The sequence below is a fragment of the Zootoca vivipara genome, chromosome 11, assembly GCF_965207765.1.
Source record: "Zootoca vivipara chromosome 11, rZooViv2.hap1.1, whole genome shotgun sequence".
Lineage (NCBI taxonomy): Eukaryota > Metazoa > Chordata > Lepidosauria > Squamata > Lacertidae > Zootoca > Zootoca vivipara.
In genome coordinates, this window is record NC_142594.1 from 4,329,400 (window position 1) to 4,352,993 (window position 23,594).

At 44.6% G+C, this 23,594-nt stretch overlaps 1 protein-coding gene across 1 annotated transcript; it reads left to right on the forward strand.

The window, feature by feature from the left end:
* Nucleotides 1-988: 988 nt before the first annotated feature.
* INHBA (inhibin subunit beta A) lies at nucleotides 989-23,271 on the forward strand. The gene is made up of 2 exons (XM_035130069.3): nucleotides 989-1,828; nucleotides 21,693-23,271. The coding sequence occupies exons 1-2, from the start codon at nucleotides 1,441-1,443 to the stop codon at nucleotides 22,568-22,570; spliced, it is 1,266 nt and encodes a 421-aa protein (XP_034985960.1). The 5' UTR covers nucleotides 989-1,440; the 3' UTR covers nucleotides 22,571-23,271.
* Nucleotides 23,272-23,594: the final 323 nt, after the last annotated feature.

A 23,594-nucleotide genomic window follows, 5' to 3' on the forward strand; every position in this document is an offset into this window, starting at 1 on the left:
CAACTCTGAGGCCCTAAATCCAGTTTCTTATTTGAGCAAAGTATGACAACGATTTTGGAATACCAGACAAGAGTATCACCCTCTTTAAATAAACACGCAGCAAAAGAAATTAATGGTAGTCCATTTTCTTTAGGGGGGTGTAACAATTTTCTTTTTTAAAAAACAGACTTGCAGTAAATGCTACTTACTGCAAAATACACCTCCCACTAAATCAAGAGCCTTTCAGAAGGTCTTCGGACCTTACTAAACTTTTGTTCATCTTTTACTGAGTCAAAATTCTCTGCAGCAATAATCATGGATTAGCCTCAGGTTGCTACAACTGAAAAGGGACTTTCAGGGTTGGCAGTAGTGCATAGATTTGGCAGGGCTGTCTAATTCACAACGTATTCACTGGCGACCCTTGCAAAAAACGGTGGCACAGAACTTGAGAGCAGAACACAAATAGGTTCTGCTTGGGCCTTTCAGTGCCTCTCTGTTTTCAGCAGCTTGGAAATACAGAGCATATTATAAGGACCCAAACAAAAGTTTTGTTTTGCCCTCTTCAGATTCCTTGCCAGTGTTGATAATTCAACAGCATCTAAAAAGGTCTGGACAAGTGGGTTCTGTTATCTGCTCAATTCAGAATACAGTAAGACCTTTCCTCTAACGTTCTCCTGCTTCTCAGGTCAAAAATTCTCTAGCACTTCCTTGGAATCCTGTTTTGGCAGAGTCCATAACTCACCAGAACGCATTTTAAAGGTCTCTGCCTTCACCTTTCCGTTCCATTCTCACCCTGTTCTGTTAACCTGAGGTGCTTTGAAGAAGATGAGAACAGAAAGAAAAGCAAAATATGTCGAGGCTGCAAGGAAAGGAGAGGAAGGGAAACCACAGGACAAATGTGAGACAAGAAAAAGAGAAGAGATTGAAAAGCAGAGGTGGGTCAGGCAGAAAACATATATAAGGGAGAGGTGTGTGTGCCAGAGTGCAGTGAGCATAAGGAAGGCAGCCTGTCAGAATATGTGCTGATCCTCCCCCTTCCTAATCATAGCTTTTACTCACAGACAAAACTCCCTCCCTCTCTCATTCACTCACTCACTTTAGGCCAATCCGTCCTCCTCTCTCTCTCTCTCCCTCTCTCTTTCTCATTCTCTCTCTCTCTCTCTCTCTTTTCTCAGTGTTTCTCTCTCCCACTCTGAGACAGAGTCAGAACCTCCTCTCACTGACAGCCACAAACATCTATAGCACTTACTGAATTCAGAGAGGGAACCTGCAAACAAAACTTCACAGAAAACTTTTTGTTCTTGTTCCAGAGAATTTGCTGAAGAGGAAGAAAGGAAGAAGAAGAAGAAGAAGAAGAAGGGAGGGAGGGGGACAGACACAAGCAAACTGTGTGTGAAGTGGTGGTGGGAGAGGAAAAGCGGTGCCTTTTAAAAAGGAATCACAACAACTTTTTCTGCCAGGATGCCTTTGCTTCTGAAGAGAGGATTTTTGTTGGTGCTTTGCTGGATTACAGTGAGGAGTTCCCCGACCCCAGGATCTGAGGGGCACAATTCAGTCACCGATTGTCCATCCTGTGCCCTTGCCACGCTCTCCAAGGATGTTCCCAGCTCTCAGCCTGAGATGGTGGAAGCAGTGAAGAAACACATTTTGAACATGCTGCATTTGAGGGACAGACCCAACATCACTCAGTCGGTGCCCAAAGCTGCACTTTTTAATGCCATCAAGAAGCTCCATGTGGGGAAAGTGAGAGAGGATGGCTTTGTGGAAATAGAGGATGACATTGGAAGAAAAACAGAAATGAATGAACTCGTGGAGCAAACTTCAGAGATCATCACGTTTGCAGAATCAGGTGGGTGCTGTGGCAGGGGGTGGGAACTCAACTTGAATAGGTCTCTCAGTCAGAATTGCAATTAACTTTGCTTTGCTTTGCAACAGTAATACTCTTTGTGAGGTTACAGGTTGAGAGAAAGGAGAGAGTGAAAGCAGGAAGGGATTTGGGTCTCTAGAATTTAGCCTTGGTTTCAGATGCGTTGATTACACTTATGAAATGCAGCCAGCCAGTGAGCAGGGAACTATATACCAATCCTAGGCTGAAATTTTGAGAAAGTGGGTTTATCTCCCTGGTACATTTGTGAAAAGAACAGATAAACAGTAGACTATTGAGGGCGATGATTGAAAATGAAAAACAGAGACAGGAGCAGACAAATAGGGCAGGCACTGTGAAATACTCTGGGCAAAGGAAGACAGCTAAAATCAGTTTTCAAACCCACTCACTGTAAAAAACCTGTGAATTTGAGAATATGTATATTTAATGGTACTCAATCAACAGCAAATATTCAGGGCAGCAACAGTGTTAACAGCTACTGTCAGAAAACCTCAATAGTAACGGGGACAAATAGTTGTGGACAAAACCAAATTGTAAAGCTGACTTTTGCACACTGGGGGAAAAGGGTAGGGGAGGAAATATGGTATTTCTAAGAGCTCCTTGCCAAAGAATGGAACATTGATAAGGTGCATTTTTAAAAGAAAAGGCATTGTCATATCAATTCTCTAATCATACCTATTACTTACGTCACCATTAAATAGTAAGAGTATGCATGTGCCTTATGCTTTCTATATGTTTATTATGCTAAATGTTAACCCTGGTACTTAACATATATGCGTGTTTGTGCATGCGCGTGTGTGCACATTCAGATTTACCTGTCTATGCCAATAGTTATTTGATCATAACATAGATTTGAAACGGCTACTGAAAACTTTCCAGAAATTAATTGTGTTGCCTAGTTAAAGCATTTCCCCCCTGTTGCCAAGACAGCTTGCAAGGAATGTCATTGTTTTGCTTGGTACAGCATATGGTAGGCAAAGTATGCACAGGCACACTGAGCATTTTTGTTTAAAAGTTTGCTGCAGCAATATAAACAATTAAGACAACTCTCAGAGTTTCCAGTCCTGAAAACCTGTTGACTCAGATGTTCTGTTTGCATAAAAAGACATGCAGAGAATCATGCGTGGTTTGAAGAGCAGATATTCCTGCTGCTAGCTGCGTGAGTTCCAACTATACAAGAAGCCCTGGTGGTTGGTGTCCTTGTAAATCTTATCATACCCGTTGTTTGTCTGGTAGGGAAATGATGATGATGTTGAAAAGCACACTCTCCTTTTCAAAAGATGAGTAGAATGTCTCAGTGCCTGTGATCATTTGGAGGCACTCAATTAAGGAGTGAACATTCAGAAGCAAAGAAATTGCTAGCCCAGATTTTGCATCCAGTTTACTGCAGCATTAGGCTGAGGGGAAAGACATATGGAATGAACTGTGGTTTTGAGACACTGTGTGAGTTCCAGTAGTTTGCACTGTATCTGCTTAAACCAGGCTCCAAAGGCAACAGTGACACGCTTGAACAGCGACACCCACTCCAATTGGCTTACAGAGTCACATGATTAATATTAGCTGTGCCATTGCCCAGGAAGTGTCCAATAGTCCAGCTACTCATCCCCCCCCCATCTACAAGCTACCAAACAGTCAAACTACTCCAGATAGTATTTTGTGGAAGCATTGGTATTGGCCACTACAATAATTTCACACTCTTCCTGCTGCCAGTAGAGTACACCAGGGGTCAGTATATTTTGGGCATTTCTGCCCCATTTCTGCTCCAGCCCCCCCCCCCCCCGGAAGCATTTTTCTGTGTGTGTTTCACAAAATATCTAAATTACATTTTTCTTTCTCGTCTCATTCTCCCTGCCAATTTATTTGAAACACTGAGATATTAATGTTAAGGGAGATGTTGTGGGACTTGTTGGAAAAAAAGAATTTTACATAAAACCTAGACTACTATTCGGTGATTCAGACATACAGTGGCCCATATGGGTTTAAGCCAGTATCTTGAGGTCATAGAATCATAGAGTTGGAAGAGACCACAAGGGCCATCCAGTCCAACCCCCTGCCAAGCAGGAAACCCCATCAAAGCATTCTTGACATATGTCTGTCAAGCCTCTGCTTAAAGACCTCCAAAGAAGGAGACTCCACCACACTCCTTGGCAGCAAATTCCACTGCCGAACAGCTCTTACTGTCAGGAAGTTCTTCGTAATGTTTAGGTGGAATCTTCTTTCTTGAAGTTTGAATCCATTGCTCCGTGTCCGCTTCTCTGGAGCAGCAGGTCATGATTTCTGGTTGCATATTATTCCATAACTAGGTCAACCATTCAGTCTTTTTCTCAGCCACTATCCACAGTTCTTATATTTCTTACAAGTATTAACCTTCTTAAATGCTTTCCCTTCCTGAGAGTGGGTGCTGGCGTCTTCTGATCACTCCTATGGAAATGACAGGAAAATCTAGCCATCCGCCTAATGTCAAGGAAGAGGTCTGCAGAAGGGCAGGGGTCTGTTGGGGATCACGAGGGGTCAAAACCAAATCTGTAGTGTGTTCCAGCTGTGTTTGAGTTGAACAGTATGCTGTAGGAAATATTATTCCTCAGTAGCATTTTTTTCATGTCGCGGTTCCTCAACCAACCACTGTCTGAAAGGGAGGCAGTAGAGAATCAATGGAGGTGAATGGCAACATGTTCTAAAGCAGGCATCCCCAAACTGCGGTCACCCCAGATGTTTTGGCGTACAACTCCCATGATCCCTAGCTAACAGGACCAGTGGTCGGGGAAGATGGGAATTGTAGTCCAAAACATCTGGAGGGCCGAAGTTTGGGGGTGCCTGATCTAAAGTTTTGTCAACCGATGAAAATATAAGTACCAGTAGTCTCAAGTGCTCCTCCACCAAGGGGAGGGGTTTGCTCTAATTTAACTGTCTCATCACTCCCAGGAAGTATGCAGCATTTGCACTACTGATATTAGAGGAATAATTTCATCCTTTATATTTAGGTATCTTCCAAGATACCACATACAAATCTGACAAATGACAGGCACATGCGTACAGCTTTCAATTTCCCCCTTTGGACTAGCACAGATTAAACAGGAGAACGTTCTAGATTAGAAGATGCAGGGAACACGAAGGCCAAAGGTGAATATACTGACTCTGTCCCAAAACACAGCTGTTGTCCGCTCCAGGTGATCAAGCAAATTGTGAAAAGGTGCCACTAACATTCCAGGCCTTTGTGGAAATGAATGTCTTCAAATATGGACAAGACATTTCCCGTGTACCAGGGCAAATGGCTTCCAGTGAGATATTAAAGTTATAATGTTTATAATAACACCGTTAACCAAAAAAAGAGTTGAATTTTTAAAATAATTTTTCATTAGTAAGGCAAAACAACATTTCTGCATCAGTTATGCAGTAAGTTAACTAAATCAGAGGCATAACTTTGGCATTTGGGGGGAAAGAATAAATACTATTTGCTGAAAATAATCAATAGTGGTTTGTTGATACAGCAGCCAATTATAAATTAATTTTGTTGGCCACTGTTTAGCCAATGTTAGCAGTACAGTCACCACCTACATTTGCCAATGTAGGTGGCCATGACATTCCGGTGACTGTGATCAGTGGTTAGACAAGAATGAATAGAAATTGTGATCCAGGCTTTTATCAGTTATAGCCTGAAGCTGAGCAGGGTTTCTCAGAAATAAGTTGCATTCATTTTAGTAGTACCTAAAACCCAGAAAAAATAAACAGGACTGCACTCTGTGTTACATATCTTTTTGTTCTTTTTTAAGATTTGTTAGCAAAGGGGGGGAAATAGATATATCTTTTAAATGAATTAAATGAAAAGTACTGGAAGTGGAAGAGAGATAGAATAGTTAATTTTAGTCATTGGAACAAAGGTTTCATTCATTTTTTAAATGATCTGTTTTTCTGGGGGTTCGATTTTTTTAAAATTCAGAATAGAAATTCAAATAGCCACTAGAGGGCATACTCCAAAGGCTTTCCCCCCCTCAACTTCATTCTACCTATAAATTTCTTTTACCCAATTGGCTCTGCAGCATAAAGGCTCTAGTGCTTCTCTCTAGCTCATCTGACAATCTTATTTCCCGCACAAAGCATAAAAAGCACCAGAATAGTGAACTTCAGGGAGAATGTGATATAATGAAACAGAGCAAAGAGAAAAAGAGAAAGAGAGATAAGATAAAGTTGATAGGCCCAGAAACCAAAATATAAGATACTAGATGGCCCTGTCACGCGTTGCTGTGGCTGAGTATGTTAAATGGAGGCTCAGAGTCCCCCTTCAGACTCCCCTGGTTTTTTGTGTGAGTCCCCCTGCTTTTTGTGAGTTATGTTTACATAGGGGCATCCCTGTGTCTCCCCCACTCCCCCCACTCTGTATTGACACATTAGGTATCCCTGTCTCCTATTCTGCCCCCCCCCCAAGCCAGGGAAGGGTTGACCTATCCCTGTCTCGTATTCGGTCCCCCCACCCCATCCAGGCAAGACCTTACCTATCCCTGTCCCCTATTCTGCCCACCCACCCCAGCCAGGGAAGGGCTTACCTATCCCTGCCCCCTATTCCGGTCCGTCCCCCCACCCCAACCAGGCAAGGCCTTACCTATGTTGTAGACCAGCCATCCCCAAACTGCGGCCCTCCAGATGTTTTGGCCTACAAAGAGGACCAGTGGTCAGGGATGATGGGAATTGTAGTCCAAACATCTGGAGGGCTGAAGTTTGGGGATGCCTGTTGTAGACTGTGGATAATATGTATGTGGTTAGGGGTACCAAGGTGGGAGTTATGGGGGGGCAGGGGTTATGGTGTTTGGAGTTTGGGAAGGACATGTTGTGTCTGACCTCGTCCATTGAGTGAAAGGGACGTTGGGGTCCGAGGTAGGCCTTGATGCCTCCAAGGCGGCCTGGCTCTCGGGATGGCACGGTCTCCGAGGCGGCCTGGCTCCCGGGGCAAGCTGGATTTCGGTGGGCGGTGGTGTCTCCGGGGAGGCCTTGTTTTTGCGATGGTATGGTCTCACAGGCGGCCTGGCTCCAGGCGCGGGTGGATCTCGGTGGGTGGTGGCGGTTCCTGGGCGAGCAGCCTGGACCGAAGTGGCCTGGACTTCGGTGGAGTGGTGTCCGGAAAGGTATGGATCCGACGTCTCCAGGGGGGCTGGAGCATGGGGTGGGATTGATTTTGGTACAGTGGGTGTAGGGGTGGGGTGGATCTCTGTGAGGTGTGTTGATATAAGGCGGCGTGGTGGGGTCTTCGGGTTTGAGTTCGGTGGGGTGGATGGGGGGGGGTTGGATCTCCAGGGCTGGGTGGATCGTGGGGTGGGTTTGATTTTGGTGCTGTGGATGGTGGGGCAAGGTGGATCTCGGTGAGGGCTGTCTGGATCGTGGACTGGGTTTTGGGCCTAAATTTCGTTGGACGGTCTGGATCTTGGCATACTGCCTGGATCTCGCGGGAGTATGCTCCTATTCCGCCTATTCCTTTGATGTCCACTGGAGGCCGCTATTTATTTTGACACAAAATCAGGTATATACCTGCCATAGGTGTGCCATCTGTCCAATCTAAGTTGATAGGAACACTGTGGCATCTGCATGTGACGCTGTGGCCAAATTTGATCGCAGTCGGCCAAGCGGTTCCAGAGAAAGGTGGGCTTTAACAAAACACATTTTCTACATTTTCATATATACCGGTATAGATTTATTTATTAAGGTCACAGTAATGGGGTTTTGACAAGACACTGAGAAATGTGTTTGTGATTTATAGGCTGGGCTGGTTGGTTGCTCTTGTCATCATCATTATGTTTCCAGAATGGTCCTCCTTTGCTTTACAACCTGGAATCTTTTGAAAACCAAATTTATTTTCTTTTGCTGCAAGGAATAAATCCACTTCCAGTGAATCTGCTTGAAAGAAATTTAATTGGCACCCAGTTGTGAATCTACTTAATTGAAATATAATTGGAAACCAGTTGTTTCCCCTTTGAAACTTTCTAAATCTGAGAGAGATAGGAAATACATTGGTGTATGTGGCTGTGGGAGTGCAGCATGCAAGTACGAAGTTCCCCTAGAAGGAATGTGCTGTTGAGAGCATATGTGCATGTCTTTTAGTCCACCTAGATGTGAGCATGTCATTGCAAGGATACATATGAAATGATGGGTGCTTGGAATTGCTTGAAAAGGGCATTTTTGTTTCTTCCGGAGGGGGAGGCATTTAGAAGTTTTGCCTCACTCATAGAATCATAGAGTTGGAAAAGACCACAAGGGCCATCCAGTCCAACCCCCTGCCAAGCAGGAAACACCAGCAAAGCATTCCTGACATATGCCTGTCAAGCCTCTGCTTAAAGACCTCCAAATAAGGTGACTCCACCACACTCCTTGGCAGCAAATTCCACTGCCGAACAGCTCTTACTGTCAGGAAGTTCTTCCTAATGTTTAGGTGGAATCTTCTTTCTTGTAGTTTGAATCCATTGCTCCGTGTCCGCTTCTCTGGAGCAGCAGAAAACAACCTTTCTCCCTCCTCTATATGACATCCTTTTATATATTTGAACATGGCTATCATATCACCCCTTAACCATCTCTTCTCCAGGATGAACATACCCAGCTCCCTAAGCCGTTCCTCATAAGGCATCGTTTCCAGGCCTTTGACCATTTTGGTTGCCCTCCTCTGGACACGTTCCAGCTTGTCAGTATCCTTCTTGAACTGTGGTGCCCAGAACTGGACACAGTACTCCAGGTGAGGTCTGACCAGAGCAGAATCCAGTGGTACTATTACTTCCCTTGATCTAGATGCTATACTCCTATTGATGCAGCCCAGAATTGCATTGGCTTTTTTAGCTGCTGCATCACACTGTTGACTCATGTCAAGTTTGTGGTCTACCAAGACTCCTAGATCCTTTTCACATGTACTGCTCTCAAGCCAAGTGTCTCCCATCCTGTATTTGTGCCTTTCATTATTATTATTATTATTTGCCCAAGTATAGTACTTTACATTTCTCCTTGTTAAAATTCATCTTGTTTGCTTTGGCCCAGTTGTCTAATCTGTTAAGGTCATTTTGAAGTGTGATCCTGTCCTCTGGGGTATTAGCCACCCCTCCCAATTTGGTGTCATCTGCAAACTTGCTCAGGATGCCCTCAAGCCCATCATCCAAGTCATTGATAAAGATGTTGAATAAGACTGGGACCAAGACAGGACCCTGTGGCACCCCACTAGTCACTACTCTCCAGGATGAGGAGGAGCCATTGATGAGCACCCTTTGGGTTCGGTCAGCCAGCCAGTTACAAATCCACTGAATGGTAGCATTGTCTAGCCTGCATTTTACCAGCTTCTTTACAAGAATATCATGGGGCGCCTTATCAAAGGCCTTGCTGAAATCAAGATATGCTATATCCACAGCGTTCCCTTCATCTACCAGGCTTGTAATTCTGTCAAAAAATGAGATCAGATTAGTCTGACATGACTTATTTTTCAGAAACACATGCTGACTTTTAGTGATCACAGCGTTCCTTTCTAGGTGTTCACAGACCGTTTGCTTAATGATCTGCTCTAGAATCTTTCCTGGTATTGATGTCAGGCTGACTGGGCGGTAATTGTTTGGGTCCTCTCTTTTACCCTTTTTTAATATAGGGACATTTGCCCAGTCTGCTGGGACTTCGCCTGTTCTCTGGGAATTCTCAAAGATTACTGCCAGTGGTTCTGAAATCACCTCTGCCAGTTCTTTTAATACTCTTGGATGTAGTTCATCTGGCCCTGGAGACTTGAATACATCTAAACTAGCCAAGTATTATTGTACTACCTCCTTACTTGTTCTGGGCTGTGTTTCCCCTGCTGAATCATCTGCTCCATATTCTTCAGGTTGGGCATTGTTTTCTTTTATCTATTTTAATGCCCGCATACAGACTTGGGTGTGTGTGTGTGTGTGTGTTTCCCTCTAGTGAATTTGGCAGCTCCAAAGCAAAGATTATGTCTTTGTTTTTAAAACTAGGTGATCCCTTCAACCATCCGCCATCCCTAGCATGGCACACTTGGTTCATGTATACTGTTAGCTTATGACAGGGCAATTGTCATCTTGACTAGAGGTCAATTACCTTCATTTTCCTGTGCTCTGTTTCCCTCTCCCACCATCCTCAGCTGGCTTCTCCGAAGGCAGAACAAACACCTGAGCTGCAGGAAGCAGAGAGATCAAACCAGTACTGCTGCTATTGCAGCCACCCTCCATGCAGTTGTTCCCCTATGCTTCTAAGTGAGAAGCCCAGGGCTTGTCTGAGGCTTGGCCCCAGAGTCACAGAACCTTCCTTGTTGCATTGCAGATTTGGACATGGGCGTACCCAGGATCAAAGCTAGGGGGGCACACCAGCCACGCCCCCCAGCCACCCAATTGGCTAGCTGGCAATGATGTGGCCAGGATCCCCCAGGAGGCATGGTCAACGCCCACGCCCCCCAGAGGAAAGGGGGCCGTTTGCAAGGCAGCACACGGAGCCACCAGCGCTTGCATTCCTGCCTCGTCCGCTCCTTTAACGGCAGCGGTGACTAAAACGAGGCAGCAGCAGCATATGCAAATGAGGTGCCGTGGAGCATTGTGGGGCAGCACTTTCTGTGCTGTGCTCGCTGTGACATGAAGGAGTGTGGGCTGAAGTTAGCCCAGGTCCAGGTTTTTTTCAATGGAGGCAGCTTCGCTGCCGCTGCTGCCATTTCGCTTCAGCCAAGCAGGCTGAGGCGGAGCACAGCAGGCAGCGTCCCTGCCTGTCCTTTCCAACTGCCCTGCTTCTGGGGGGGGGCAGCTTCCCCCCTTGCCCCATGCTGGGTACACCCATGGATTTGGATGTGCTAGGATGTTAAAACTACATGTGTCTACTGTTGCTTCTTGGGCTTCCAGATCTTGAGAAAGCCCCAGCACATTAAGAAGGGGAAATTTCACTGTGGGTCATCATTACCCCGTGATATTGCTGTGATGCTATAATGCATGCGTGATCAAGGGTGAGGCGGCAGCAGCAGCAGGAGCCACTGAAGGGAAGTGGGTAGACAAAGGCAGCTTGAGAGACTGGGAAACAGACAGGGTATGGCAGGGACTAACAGACCACCTTTGAGAAGAAATAGGGCTCCGAATAAATCATTGGTGTACGCACAATTGGGTGTATGACTGTGGATTAAGCTTCACACATCTTCTATCTATCTGTGCAACAATGTTAAACCAGCCTCCGTGTGAAGTTGGCATGCACACACACAAGTTTGTAATTGTTTTTATTCTGGGTGTGTGCCCACATATTCAAAGTGGAGGTGGGTGGTGCTGCAGCAATGGAGATCTGTATTGACTGATATGGGGGCGATTCCAACCCGTTTAAAAGCCATTTCAACTCTTTTTATTCACAATGAGCTCACGATAGTCTTCCCAAAAGGCTGTCGTTACTGGAAACATCAGTTCCATGGTGGTGGCAGAGAACCAATGGAGGCAAGGCAGTGGGTGGCGGTGGGTGGAGGCCAAACCCGAAGCCCAGCGTTCCGCGCACAGATTGCGCAAGTGATGTCATGATGTCACATCGTGAGCACAAGTGCCGATGGGCACCCACAGTCTGGGACCAGTGGAAGCTTGCTTCCCAGTGAACATGGAGAGAGCTGTGATGTTAGTCTCATTAACTTCTGCGGGTTGGAACTAGAGATTCGCTGAGTGGAGTTTTGCCAGTGGACAGTTGAAGGACCCCCTTCCAGGAACAGTATGGGAGGCAGTGCAGAAAGCTGCAGGGGGAAGGAGAAAATTGACAAAATTCCCTCCCCTGCTGCTTCCACGAGTGCGAGCCTTCATTGACTCACTAGTCTGCCTGCAAATGGAAATAATGCTTCCATGAGCAGAAGGACTGCTCTAGATCCCAGACAGACAGACTTAAATAAGAGGAACTTTTTTAGATTGGGCCCCAAAACCATCTCTGGTAGTGATGGAAGTGTCATGTGAATCTCTTGTGTAAGCAGCATAAAAGGTCACAGCCAACAACTTTTGTTGTTGCTGCTGTGATGTAATTATGTGGCATGCCCATTCCATTTCCCTGCTGCAGTCTCCTGTAAAATGAACCACAACCAAGACTTAAGCGTTTGCCTTTCTTTTTCAAGATAAAAGAAGGAATGGGGACGATATTTAGGTAGCCTGTCTGGAAGGATGAGAGAACTCTTAGGTACTTCAGGATAGGACAAGATGGGGAGCATGGGCAACAAGAGGAGTTCTGTTATGGAGCCGCTTTCTGAAGACAGAATTTGTGGTTAATGAGAAACGGAAAAGCACAAACTATCTTTCAGCCCTGTTTCCAGTTCTTTAGCGATGGCTTGGCTCTGCCTCCACAGCTGGAGCAGAGATGCTTCCAAATATCAGCTGCTGGAAACCCAATGAAGCAGAGAGATCCTTGTGTGCTCATGTTCTGCTCCCTGGTTTCCCACAGGCATCTGGTTGGCCACTGTGGGAACAGGATGCTGAACTAGATGGGCCATTGGCCTGATCCAGCAGGATCTTCTTATGTTTACTTTGCCATTGTGCTTTTAGCTTCCCCGTTGGCGAGCTGTTGCTTAATATTTTTAGCAGTTAAATGTTGGTACAGTGGTTCCTCGGTTTAAGTACACAATTGGTTCCAGAAGTCTGTACTTAACCTGAAGCGAACTTTCCCATTGAAAGTACAGTGGTACCTCGGTTTATGAACACAATTGGTTCCGGAAGTCTGTTCATAAACTGAAGCATTCATAAACTGAAGCGAACTTTCCCATTGAAAGTAATGGAAAGTGGATTAATCCGTTCCAGACGGTCTGCGGAGTAACCGTTCATAAACTGAAGCGAACTTTTCCATTGAAAGTAATGGAAAGTGGATTAATCCATTCCAGATGGGTCCATGAAGTACTTAAACTGAAGCGTTCATAAACTGAAACATGGGTGTAATTGGTTCCGGAAGTCTGTTCATAAACTGAAGCGTTCATAAACTGAAGCGAACTTTCCCATTAAAAGTAATGGAAAGTGAATTAATCCGTTCCAGATGGGTCCGCGGCGTTCATAAACCGAAAATTCATAAACCGAGGTGTTCATAAACCGAGGTTCCACTGTAATGGAAAGTGGATTAATCCATTGTAGACGGTTCCGCGGAGTACTTAAACTGAAAATACTCAAACCAAAGTGTACTTAAACCGAGGTATGACTGTACAATCATTCAAGCTTTGGGGTGTATAATAACTCCAAGAAATTATACATATTAACTAACTGATCATACCTAGAAGTTGTTTGAGGCTACCAAACATGCCTTTATATCATGCATCTTCAGAACCATGCATGCTAATGGAGTTTAGCTCCCAGGAATATGAGAGAAGTCAAATCTCTCTGTAAGATCGGAAATGTTTATATCACATCAGACACTGGCCTATTTGCATTATCAAGCAGTACGTGGCATGGAAACTGAGTGTGCATAGTGGGCTTCCAATATTATTATTTTTCTTTGTCAAACTCTAGCATGATTAAGAACGCCACTCAGAGTGGGATCTTGTAGATGGAGAATGGGACCTGCCTATCATTCACTCCCACTGAATCCAATGGGATCCATGGGTTGCAATTGACAACAGTGTTGGGAAAGTGAAAATCTATTCCCCAATAAAATCAGAATCATCCAGGGAAGGAGGAAGGTTTACTTATGGTTTACTTATGAGAAGTCGACAACTGCCCATTTCAGTTTCTTGCAGCTTCTCATTTTTCCACTTTTAAGCTCCATTTCCACATCAATTTGACATTTATATTATATTATATTATATTATATTATATTAGTATCTTGAAGCCCGTTAAAATAACGGGTGCTAGAGCAGACCTGTTGCTCTAGCAACCTCGGGGACATTCGTAGAGGCATCTTTGGGGCCTGATATGGAGGCTAGGGGTTTCCCCGCTGCCCCAATTCTGGTGCTCATGATCCCCGCATCACACGCCACCCAAAGCGATGCATTGCTTTGCGATGCATTGGCTCCCTCCCTTCCCCGTCAGTGCAGAAGCTCCGCCTCAGGAGCCCAAATGCCAAGGCTGCTCCTCCCTTCCCACGTGTGTTGCCGGCGGAAGGGAAGCAGCGCCCGCGCACCCGAGTAACGTGGAAGTGTGGCCGGGGGCCCGTGTAGGAGTGGCGCTGCTGCTTATGGAGTGCGCCCGTTTGTGGAGCCAGCGGCTGTGGCCCATCGCACTGCACGTGTTCGCCTCGGGGATCTGCTGCTCCCCGTCTCCCTCCCACCCCTGCGGTAAACCCTGTTTAGAACCAGCCAATGGCGAATAGTGGGAGGAGCGTAGGGAGGGGTAAAGGAAAATAAAGCAGCCTCCTCCTCCTCGCGCTTTAGCGCAAGCGCAGTGGGGTGCTGTCCGGCCGGGAGCGGCGGTTGGCGGCTGCAGGGAAACGGTAGGCAGGGGGGGAGAGCGTGTGTGTGTGTGCGTCCAGTCTCTGCGTCCAGTCCCTGTGTCCGTGGGGCACATGCGCAGTAGCGCAAACCCAGGGACACAGGGACTGGACGCAGAGACACTTGGACTTTATTATATAGGATTATATTATATTATATTATATTATCATCATATCATATCATATTACATTATTTCACAAAAATATCGTTATGTTAGTGCATATGTCTGCTTTGGTTTACTTATTGTCCTGGGAAGTGTGTATTAGGTAAACTCATATTAAAATGCAATCCAAACAGAATCCATCCACCTTTCCTAATAATAATAATAATAATAATAATAATAATAATAATAATAATAATAATGATTCCCTGCCCATCAGGCTGGGTTGCCCCAGCCACTCTGGGTGGCTTCCAACACACAATGACCACAGGAATTGGACATACATTGTGACTAAGCTACCATTTAACCCTATGAGAAAGAAGATTAAGGGCTGAACTTGGGGACAACATCATCATTGTAAGATTAAATTTGCCCTCTGGTGTGTGGCGGTGGCTGTGTGACACTGACAGTCCTTGCAAAAAATCTGCAATAAATGTTCAGTTAATGGTACAGATAACATCCTGCATTCCAAAAGGGCCATTCCTTGCCAAGTGTTTTGAACTAGCCATTTCTCGACAGCTCCTGTTCTATTATAAGAAACTATATTATAAATCACACACATTTCATTGTCACCTGCAGAACGAGATAAGGAGTGAAGAGAAGGGTGCCTTTGAATGCATTTGCACTATTTACATAGTGCATACACATGCAAGTGTGTGTGTATTTATTAACCAGTCAGTCTGATGTTTACCGTTTGCCACTATAGTCCATTACGATATAACTAAGAAAAGCAAACCAAGATAATCCAATAATAGATTAAAACACAAAAAAAAGATTTCAGAAACAAATATAGATAGTTCAAGTGTGGGGAACCTTTGGCCCTCCAGATGTTGCTGAACTAAAACTTACATCGTCCTTACGATGGGCGATGCTTGCTGGGCCTTGTGGGAGCTGCAGTTAAGACACATCTGGCGGGCCAAAGGTTCCCCACAAAGATAGAAAATGCCTGTAAACACAGCCCAAAAGCAAGCTACTGTAAAACCAACAGCTTACCTCATTTGGGGGGGGGGTATTTGTTTACAGTGCAAAATAGAACAACTTAAAACTGACGTCAAAAATTACAAAATTTAAGTAGCAAGGCGCTTTCACGCTGAATAGTTTTTCCATTGGCAAATTTAAGAAACATACATAAAAGGGTAAACTCTACCTCACAGTAGGAAACAGAATTACTTCTATTTGGGGAAAAAAAAGACTGTTATAATTTAAACCAGGGGTCAGCAACCTTTTTCAGCCATGGTCCCTCAGACCATGTGGTGGGCCGGACTATTTTTTGGGGGGGGGGGGGATGAATGAATTCCTATGTCCCACAAATAACCGAGAGATGCATTTTAAATAAAAAGCACACATTCTACTCATGTAAAAACATGCTGATTCCTGGACCGTCTGCGGGCCGGATTGAGAAGGCATCTGGCCCCTGGGCCTTAGGTTGCCTGCCCCTGATTTAAACCCTTGGACTGTTTTTAAGTGTATTAGATGCTATTTTGTAGTCTTATAATTTCCGTCCTCGCTTTTCTAAACAACTGAGACCAAACTGAGAAGGTAAATCCATACTTCTACATTAAGTGGCTGAGAAAAGTCACCAGGAGATATGGGTTGCATTGCCATTAATAAGCACATAAAAAGCACAGGTCTGTCATTTCTTTCCTCTGGCAAACAGCCTTCCCAGGCAGGCAGTGGAAATCCTGGGCAAGTGTCTGGGAGCCGGAGCAGTTTTGGAATGGATGCAGCTGAACAAGCTTAAACTGAATCCTAATAAGATGGAGGTGCTGCAGATTAGGAAACCAGATGATGGGGCTGGAAATACATTGCCAACTGTGGGTTGGATTGCACTCCGGTAAAGACCAAGTTTGTAGTCTGCTGGATTTTATACTAATGGGTCATTGCAGGTGGAGCTGATGCCAAGGAGAGTTTTATACCACTTAAAGCAGGTATAGAATCTGTGACTTTATCTATATCAGTCAAACCTGGTTGTGGTTCCCCATGGACTCGTTACGCCCAAACTTGACTACTCTGCATACTAGGAGTGACTTTGAAGATGGTTTCGAAACTTATGTTGGTGCAAAATGCAGTTGCATGAATGAGGGCCAGGAATTCCAAGCACATGATACCAATTTGCACCAGTGCACTGCTTTCTAGTGTATTTCTGAGCTTAAGTCTAGGTGCTTGGAAAGCCTAAATGGTTTGTAGCTGGCTTATCTCAAGGGACATCTTCCTGCATGTTTCCGAGATCCTCCTCAAGTGTGGAGACCAGGCTATAAAAACTATAAATAAATCATGAATAACAATAAAATTTCTGACTAGCACCAGGGGTTGTATGGAATTTTGTGTGCAGTGATCTGATTCATACAAAATATAATGTGTGGTACACACATTACAGTATTATGACATTTGGGGCTTTGGCTGTATCTGATCCTTTGGACTACAGACAGTAGGGAAAATGGCAAGGTCTTAATTATGCTATGTGCTCCAAGCAAATTGACCAACATATTAGCTTGCCCACTGGTGCATTAGAAAGCCTACTACTAAACATTTATATATTGCTTTTGTTGACTTGGCTGTAGCTTTTGAGTCAGTTGACAAAAATGATTTTGGCATAAATTAGTCAATACTAATATTGTCAAGAGTGTTTTATGCTTGCTCCAAGAAGTCCATAATAACATGCCTTCCAGAATAAGAGTGGGGATTTCCAGTTCTCTGGGTGACATGGCTGCAATCAACTGAAGGGTGAAACAATGGTGTCCTCTAGCTCCATTACTCTTGAATCTTTATCTTAGTGCTGCACTTCTGAGATTAAAAAGGTAAAGGTCCCCTGACAGTTAAGTCTAGTCGCGAATGACTCTGGGGTTGCGGCGCTCATCTTGCTTTACTGGCCAAGGGAGCCGATGTCTGTCGGCAGTTTTTCCGGGTCATGTGGCGAAACCAGAGCAGCACATGGAAACGCCGTTTACCTTCCCGCTGTAGCGGTCCCTATTTATCTACTTGCACTTTGATGTGCTTCCGAACTGCTAGGTGGGCAGGAGCAGGGACCGAGCAATGGGAGCTCACCCTGTCATGGGGATTCGAACCGTCACACCCGTAAATAAATTTGTGAAGCAAAGATTCACGAGTGGAACTGTAGAATCATAGAATCATAGAATCATAGAGTTGGAAGAGACCACAAGGGCCATCCAGTCCAACCCCCTGCCAAGCAGGAAACACCATCAAAGCATTCCTGACAGATGGCTGTCAAGCCTCTGCTTAAAGACCTCCAAAGAAGGAGACTCCACCACACTCCTTGGCAGCAAATTCCACTGCCGAACAGCTCTCACTGTCAGGAAGTTCTTCCTAATGTTTAGGTGGAATTTTCTTTCTTGTAGTTTGAATCCGTTGCTCCGTGTCCGCTTCTCTGGAGCAGCAGAAAACAACCTTTCTCCCTCCTTTATATGACATCCTTTTATATATTTGAACATGGTTATCATATCACCCCTTAACCTTCTCTTCTCCAGGCTAAACATACCCAGCTCCCTAAGCCGTTCCTCATAAGGCATCGTTTCCAGGCCTTTGACCATTTTGGTTGCCCTCTTCTGGACACGTTCCAGCTTATCAGTATCCTTCTTGAACTGTGGTGCCTAGAACTGGACACAATACTCCAGGTGAGGTCTGACCAGAGCAGAATACAGTGGTACTATTACTTCCCTTGATCTAGATGCTATACTCCTATTGATGCAGCCCAGAATTGCATTGGCTTTTTTAGCTGCTGCATCACACTGCTGACTCATGTCAAGTTTGTGGTCAACCAAAACTCCTAGATCCTTTTCACATGTACTGCTCTCAAGCCAGGTGTCTCCCATCCTGTATTTGTGCCTTTCATTTTTTTTGCCCAAGTGTAGTACTTTACATTTCTCCTTGTTAAAATTCATCTTGTTTGCTTTGGCCCAGTTGTCTAATCTGTTAAGGTCATTCTGAAGTGTGATCCTGTCCTCTGGGGTGTTAGCCACCCCTCCCAATTTGGTGTCATCTGCAAACTTGCTCAGGATTCCCTCAAGCCCATCATCCAAGTCATTGATAAAGATGTTGAACAAGACTGGGCCCAAGACAGAACCCTGTGGCACCCCACTAGTCACTACTCTCCAGGATGAGGAGGAGCCATTGATGAGCACCCTTTGGGTTCGGTCAGTAATCCAGCTACAAATCCACTGAATGGTAGCATTGTCTAGCCCACATTTTACCAGCTTCTTTACAAGAATATCATGGGGCACCTTGTCAAAGGCCTTGCTGAAATCAAGATAGGCTACATCCACAGCGTTACCTTCATCTACCAGGCTTGTAATTCTGTCAAAAAATGAGATCAGATTAGTCTGACATGACTTATTTTTCAGGAACCCATGCTGACTTTTAGTGATCACAGAGTTTCTTTCTAGGTGCTCACAGACTGTTTGCTTAATGATCTGCTCTAGAATCTTTCCTGGTATTGATGTCAGGCTGACTGGGCGGTAATTGTTTGGGTCCTCTCTTTTCCCCTTTTTGAAAATAGGGACAACATTTGCCCTCCTCCAGTCTGCTGGAACTTCGCCTGTTCTCCAGGAATTTTCAAAGATTATTGCCAGTGGTTCTGAAATCACCTCTGCCAGTTCTTTTAATACTCTTGGATGTAGTTCATCTGGCCCTGGAGACTTGAATACATCTAAACTAGCCAAGTATTCTTGTACTACCTCCTTACTTATTCTGGGCTGTGTTTCCCCTGCTGAATCATCTGCTCCATATTCTTCAGGTCGGGCGTTGTTTTCTTTCTTGGAGAAGACTGAGGCAAAGAAGGCATTGAGGAGTTCTGCCCTTTCTCTGTCCCCTGTTTGCATTTCACCATGTTCTCCTCTGAGTGACCCCACTGTTTCCTTGTTTTTCCTTTTGCTACGGACATACCCATAAAAGCCCTTTTTGTTGCTTTTAACCTCTCTGGCGAGCCTGAGTTCATTCTGTGCTTTAGCTTTTCTGACTTTGTTTCTACACGTGCTGGCTATATGTTTGAATTCCTCTCTGGAGATTTCCCCCCTTTTCCATTTTTTGTACATATCCCTTTTAAATCTTAACTCAGTCAAGAGTTCTTTAGATAGCCAGCCTGGCTTCTTTAGGCACCTTCCATGTTTCCGTCTCATTGGTATTGCCTGAAGTTGTGCTTTTAATATCTCCCTTTTAACAAACTCCCAACCATCATGAACTCCCTTCCCTTTTAGTATTACTGTCCATGGGATTTCACCCAGCGTTTCCCTAAGTTTTCTGAAGTCGGCTTTCTTAAAGTCTAGAATTTGGGCCTTAGTATGCTTGGTTGCTCCTTTCCGCTGGATAATAAACTCCAGAAGAGCATGGTCACTCCCACCTAATGATCCTGCCACTTCTACCCCACCAACCAAGTCATCACTATTGGTTAGGACCAGATCTAAAATGGCTGATCCTCTTGTTGCTTCTCCCACTTTCTGGACAATGAAGTTGTCTGCAAGGCCAGTGAGGAATCTGTTCGACCTTATGCTCTTGGCTGAGTTTGACATCCAACAAATATCAGGATAGTTGAAATCCCCCATTACTACTATCTCACTTCCTTTGGAATGCTTGGCCATCTGTTCCAGGAAGGCATCATCTGTGTCCTCAGTTTGGCTTGGGGATCTATAGTAAACTCCCACAATGAGATCACTGTTGTTTTTCTCTCCCTTAATTTTGACCCAGATACTCTCAATTTGGCTTTGAAGTTTTAAATCCTGGATCTCTTCACAGGTATACATATCCCTAACATATAAAGCTACTCCTCCTCCTTTCCTGTTTGGTCTATTTCTCTTAAATAGATTGTATCCCTCTATTACTACATTCCAGTCATGAGACTCATCCCACCAGGTTTCAGTGATGCCTATTATGTCATATTTAGTTTGCTGTACCAAGAGCTCAAGTTCATCTTGTTTATTTCCCATGCTCTGTGCATTAGTATACAGACATTGAAGACCGTTGATCATTCCCCCATGTCTCTTATTTAAGGATATTTTCGTCCCACCACTAGGTCTGCATGCTGCTTGCTCCATTTGGTCCTTGACATTTGGATGATCATCTTCAGCATTTGATAGACTCCTACCTTCAGGACCACTGTCTCCCTCCCCCACATAAGTCAGTTTAAAGCCCTCCTGATGAGGTTTTTGAGTTTTGTGGCAAAAACATTCCTCCCAACTTTTGTGAGGTGCAGTCCATCACTTGCCAGAAGTCCATCTTCAAGAAACTGCAGACCGTGATCTAGGAATCCAAACCGTTCCTGTTTGCACCATTTGCGAAGCCAGTTGTTCACTTCCCCTATTTTTCTCTCTCTCCCTGGGCCATGTCGTTCAACTGGGAGGACAGAAGAGATGACAATTTGTGCATCTAATTGCTTCAACTTCCTGCCCAGAGCCTCATAATCATTTTTGATCTTCTGTAAGCTATGGCTTGCAGTGTCATTGGTTCCCACATGCACCAAAAGGAAGGGGTATTTGTCGGTGGGTTTTATGATTCCTTGCAGCCGTTCTGTTACATCTTTGATCTTGGCCCCAGGTAGACAGCACACCTCTCGAGACATCTTGTCAGGCCCACAGATCACTGCTTCTGTACCCCTCAGTAGGGAATCCCCAATCACCACTACACGCCTCTTCATGGGCTTGGTTGGGATTCTTCTATGTGCTGTCCCTTCCAAGGTTACCTGCATATTTCCAGAGGACTGACTTGGTTGCTCGTCTTCATATTCCTCATCAACTGTGATGAGGGAGAGATCCTCAGGTGGAGTCTGTTCCTCGTCTTCCATGAGCACTTCAAAACTGTACATACAAACTGATAAATATATAGTTAAATGTGATGATCCTATTGTTTTAGCTGAACATGAAAATTCCTGTACATTCAGCTGTGCACTTCTCACCTGAGAATGCTGGTCACTACATAACTTAGGTACTAGGTGTGCAAAAAAATCCACCTACATATTTAAGGATTTCCTTGGCCTAGACCAAGATCTACCTGACATAAATCTATGACCCAGAAGGAAGGCTGAAATACAGTGTTGTACATATAAGGGCTTGCAAATGGTGTGTTGAATTCTGTATGGATAAGTGCTTTTCCCAAGCTCAATGTCTTGTCTTACTGGCCCCCTATATTTATACCCAATGCCAATAACAGCAAAGGGGGAGGGGAGCAGAAAAACCAAACTTACTGTTTTAGCTTAGGCAATGTTAGAGCATCACAGTATCATTTAAATTTCAGAACAGAAATGATTCTGTCATTGCTAATTAGTTTTCCCCATCTCTGTATCTTTCCCATTGTAGGTCCTGCCAAGAAAATGCTGCACTTTGAAATTTCCAAGGAAGGCAGCGAGCTATCAGTAGTGGCTCAAGCTGACGTGTGGCTCTTTCTCAAAGTCTCTAAAGCAAATCGAACCCGGACAAAAGTGACTATCCGCCTATATCAGCAGCAGAGACTGCTGCTAAAACGCAGCTCCCAAGGGGTGGACGAGGATGGAGGTTTGAAGGGAGAAAAAGGTGAAATTCTCATCTCTGAAAAAGCAGTGGACACTCGCAAAAGCACCTGGCACATTTTCCCGGTCTCCAGCAGCGTCCAGCACCTCCTGGATCAAGGAAAGAATTCCCTGGATGTGCGGATCGCTTGTGATCAGTGCCAAGAAACTGGAGCCAGCCTGGTGCTGTTGGGAAAGAGGAAAAAAAAGGAAGAAGACGTAGAAGGGAGGGAAGGTAGTGAAAGCACGGGAGAAGAGGAGAAGGAACAATCACACAGGCCTTTCCTGATGATGCTCGCCAGACATTCAGAGGATCGCCAGCACAGACGGCGGAGGCGGGGCCTTGAGTGCGATGGCAAAGTCAACATCTGCTGCAAGAAGCACTTCTTTGTTAGCTTCAAAGACATTGGCTGGAATGACTGGATCATCGCCCCACCAGGCTACCACGCCAACTACTGTGAAGGAGACTGCCCCAGTCATATTGCAGGAACATCTGGTTCAACGCTCTCTTTCCACTCCACTGTTATCAACCACTACCGCATGAGAGGACACAGTCCTTTCTCCAACCTCAAGTCCTGTTGTGTACCCACCAAGCTGCGGCCCATGTCTATGCTCTACTATGACGATGGGCAGAATATAATAAAAAAGGACATCCAGAACATGATTGTGGAAGAGTGTGGGTGCTCATAGGTGTGTGTGCGCAAGTGGCACACCCGTGCTCACATACATGTCTGGGACTGCCTTTCTACCAATTTGAAGAAGACCATTAAAAAATACAATGTATGAGGGAAGACCAAGTGGGTCTAGCCTTTCCAAGCAAAACAGTCACATTTCTAAAACAGAAGCATTCAGTGTTCAAAAAATAACAAGAGAGCCAGACAAAGGAAAGAAGAATGGCGTTGTTCTCCAGGGCTTGGATGAGGAACATTCAAATGGTGTGGGCAAGAGCATTTCCTATCTTATATGCTCCATATTTTATTACGTAGTATTTTCACACTTTATCAACAACAAGGGGAGGTATGTTTCCCTTCCCTATATTACCTATGCATTCAAGCCCTGACAGCAGCTCACCTAAAAACGCAGCAATTTGGATGCTAAGTCCAAAATGGTATTAAAATGCCCAGAAAAGCCATGTGTTTGAACACTACATTCACTGGCACTTTTTGCGCCCATCCGTTTACCAAGGACGCCGTGCGTGTGCGTGTGTGCGTGTGCGTGCGTGTGGTGTGTGCAGGTTTCTTCCGGCATATGCATGCACAGAGCACACTTGTGTATATATTTTGGTAAAAGGGGGACAATAATGCGCAGGTGTACTCACCTTTATCTTCTGCACTATTTTGCAAAAAAAAAGTTTAAAAAAATTATAAAGAAAGAAAGAAAGAAAATACAAAGTTACATTTCGTAAAGGTGCTTAAGACATTAGAACTATGCAACCAAGTTGGTTTGGAAACTGTTTACCTGAGAGAGAGAGAGAAAGAAAGAAAGAAAGAAAATACCCAGACTTTTTTTTAAAAAAAAATGGAAGTAACATGTTTAATTTTTGTTTTCTTCAATGAGAGATACTTGAAAGGAACATGTTTGTCCAGCTACTGGAGCCAAACATTTCTATATTTTGTAAAAAAGAGAAAAAAAAGAGGTGTTTTTTTTAAAAAAAGAATTGTTTACTATTTGCACTACAAACAATGTTCAACCTGTCTAATCCTTATTTAACAAA

Excerpts from the sequence above, each read along its gene's own strand:
- INHBA (XM_035130069.3), top strand. The coding sequence starts at position 1,441 with ATGCCTTTGCTTCTGAAGAGAGGATTTTTGTTGGTGCTTTGCTGGATT. Across the intron at positions 1,829-21,692 it reads CATCACGTTTGCAGAATCAG|GTCCTGCCAAGAAAATGCTG; the intron begins GTGGGTGCTGTG and ends TTCCCATTGTAG.